Below are 1089 nucleotides of genomic sequence, written 5' to 3'. Positions count from 1 at the left end.
TTGGGGGTCGGATTTTAATTCTATTATTTTAAAAGAAAAAAAAGGGAATGGAGGTTAGTTGCATGACCTGTTCCCAAAATTGTGTAAATTCATACCATTCTATGTTAATCCGTTTATCATTCAATGTATGCGCCATTAGTGTCAGTAATACCCTGGTGTGGAAAGAAAAGTACACATGAAGGGAATACTTGGCTCTCTTTTTGTCTTTTTTAAATATTTCATTTTACTTTTTTCCCATCGACGTGCGATATAACATCCTGAAATGGGCACTGTAGTATAATATTTCCGTTTCACCATCGAGTGTGCCGTTTGACTTGGTTTGAGCCAAATAGAAAATATGTGGTGGGATTTTTTTCAGATGAAGGTTGGCGGGGGGAGGGGGGGAGCGGAGTTGTCCCGCACACTTGACTTCAGAAGGCCAGCCCAGATTTCGGGGGTTTCCAGAAATGTTGACCTACACCATAAGTGGACATTGCCATACCTATAGGAGAAGTTTGGTTTCATTGGCGCGTAGATCTATATTTGTTTGGTTACAGAAAAAACTCTCCGTGTCTTAAAACAAAACTGAACAAGTGGCAAAAAAATTACCTTCAATTTTCTCAAAACAGCATTTTTCGGGATAGCCCCCTTGTGCTTAAAAGCGATAAATATGTTACGAAACGAGAAGCCACATTCTGTTCGCGCATTCATTTTGCATGGGATAAATTCCATTCCCAAGTGTAAGTGGAAGATGTTATATTATTTATTTGTTTGTTTGTTTGTTCAGAGGCGGACTTTCACACCTTTGACCCCGAGGAACGACAGAGGAAGGCAGTGTTCTATACTCGGGTGGAGCCCAGGGAGGGCTACATTGAGGTCAAGGCTTCTTGTGAGTACTTTCTGTCTGTATGTGTGTTTGGTTGTCTGCTTGTCTGTACCTCTGGGTTTCTGTCTGTCTGTTTGTCTGCCAGTTTCTGTCTCTCTGTCTCTGTCTCTCCCTCTCTCTTTCTTTCTTTCTTTCTTAATTTCTCTCTCTCTCTCTCTCTCTCTCTCTCTCTCTCTGTCTCTTCTTCCTCTCTGTCTCTCTGTCTCTCTCTCTCTCTCTCTGTG

General features: G+C 41.7%; 1 protein-coding gene across 1 annotated transcript in view; it reads left to right on the top strand.

Moving 5' to 3' along the window:
* The window catches only part of LOC101859083 (filamin-C), a gene marked incomplete at its 3' end in the record, with an annotated part of 63385 nt that overhangs the window by 47483 nt on the left and 14813 nt on the right, over nucleotides 1-1089 (top strand). The window contains 1 exon segment of the mRNA XM_013079702.2: nucleotides 767-868. Within this exon segment, the coding sequence (XP_012935156.2) occupies nucleotides 767-868 (102 nt within the window).

This window comes from Aplysia californica, unplaced genomic scaffold, assembly GCF_000002075.1.
Source record: "Aplysia californica isolate F4 #8 unplaced genomic scaffold, AplCal3.0 scaffold00060, whole genome shotgun sequence".
Lineage (NCBI taxonomy): Eukaryota > Metazoa > Mollusca > Gastropoda > Aplysiida > Aplysiidae > Aplysia > Aplysia californica.
This window is presented reverse-complemented; position numbering and strand designations above follow the sequence as displayed.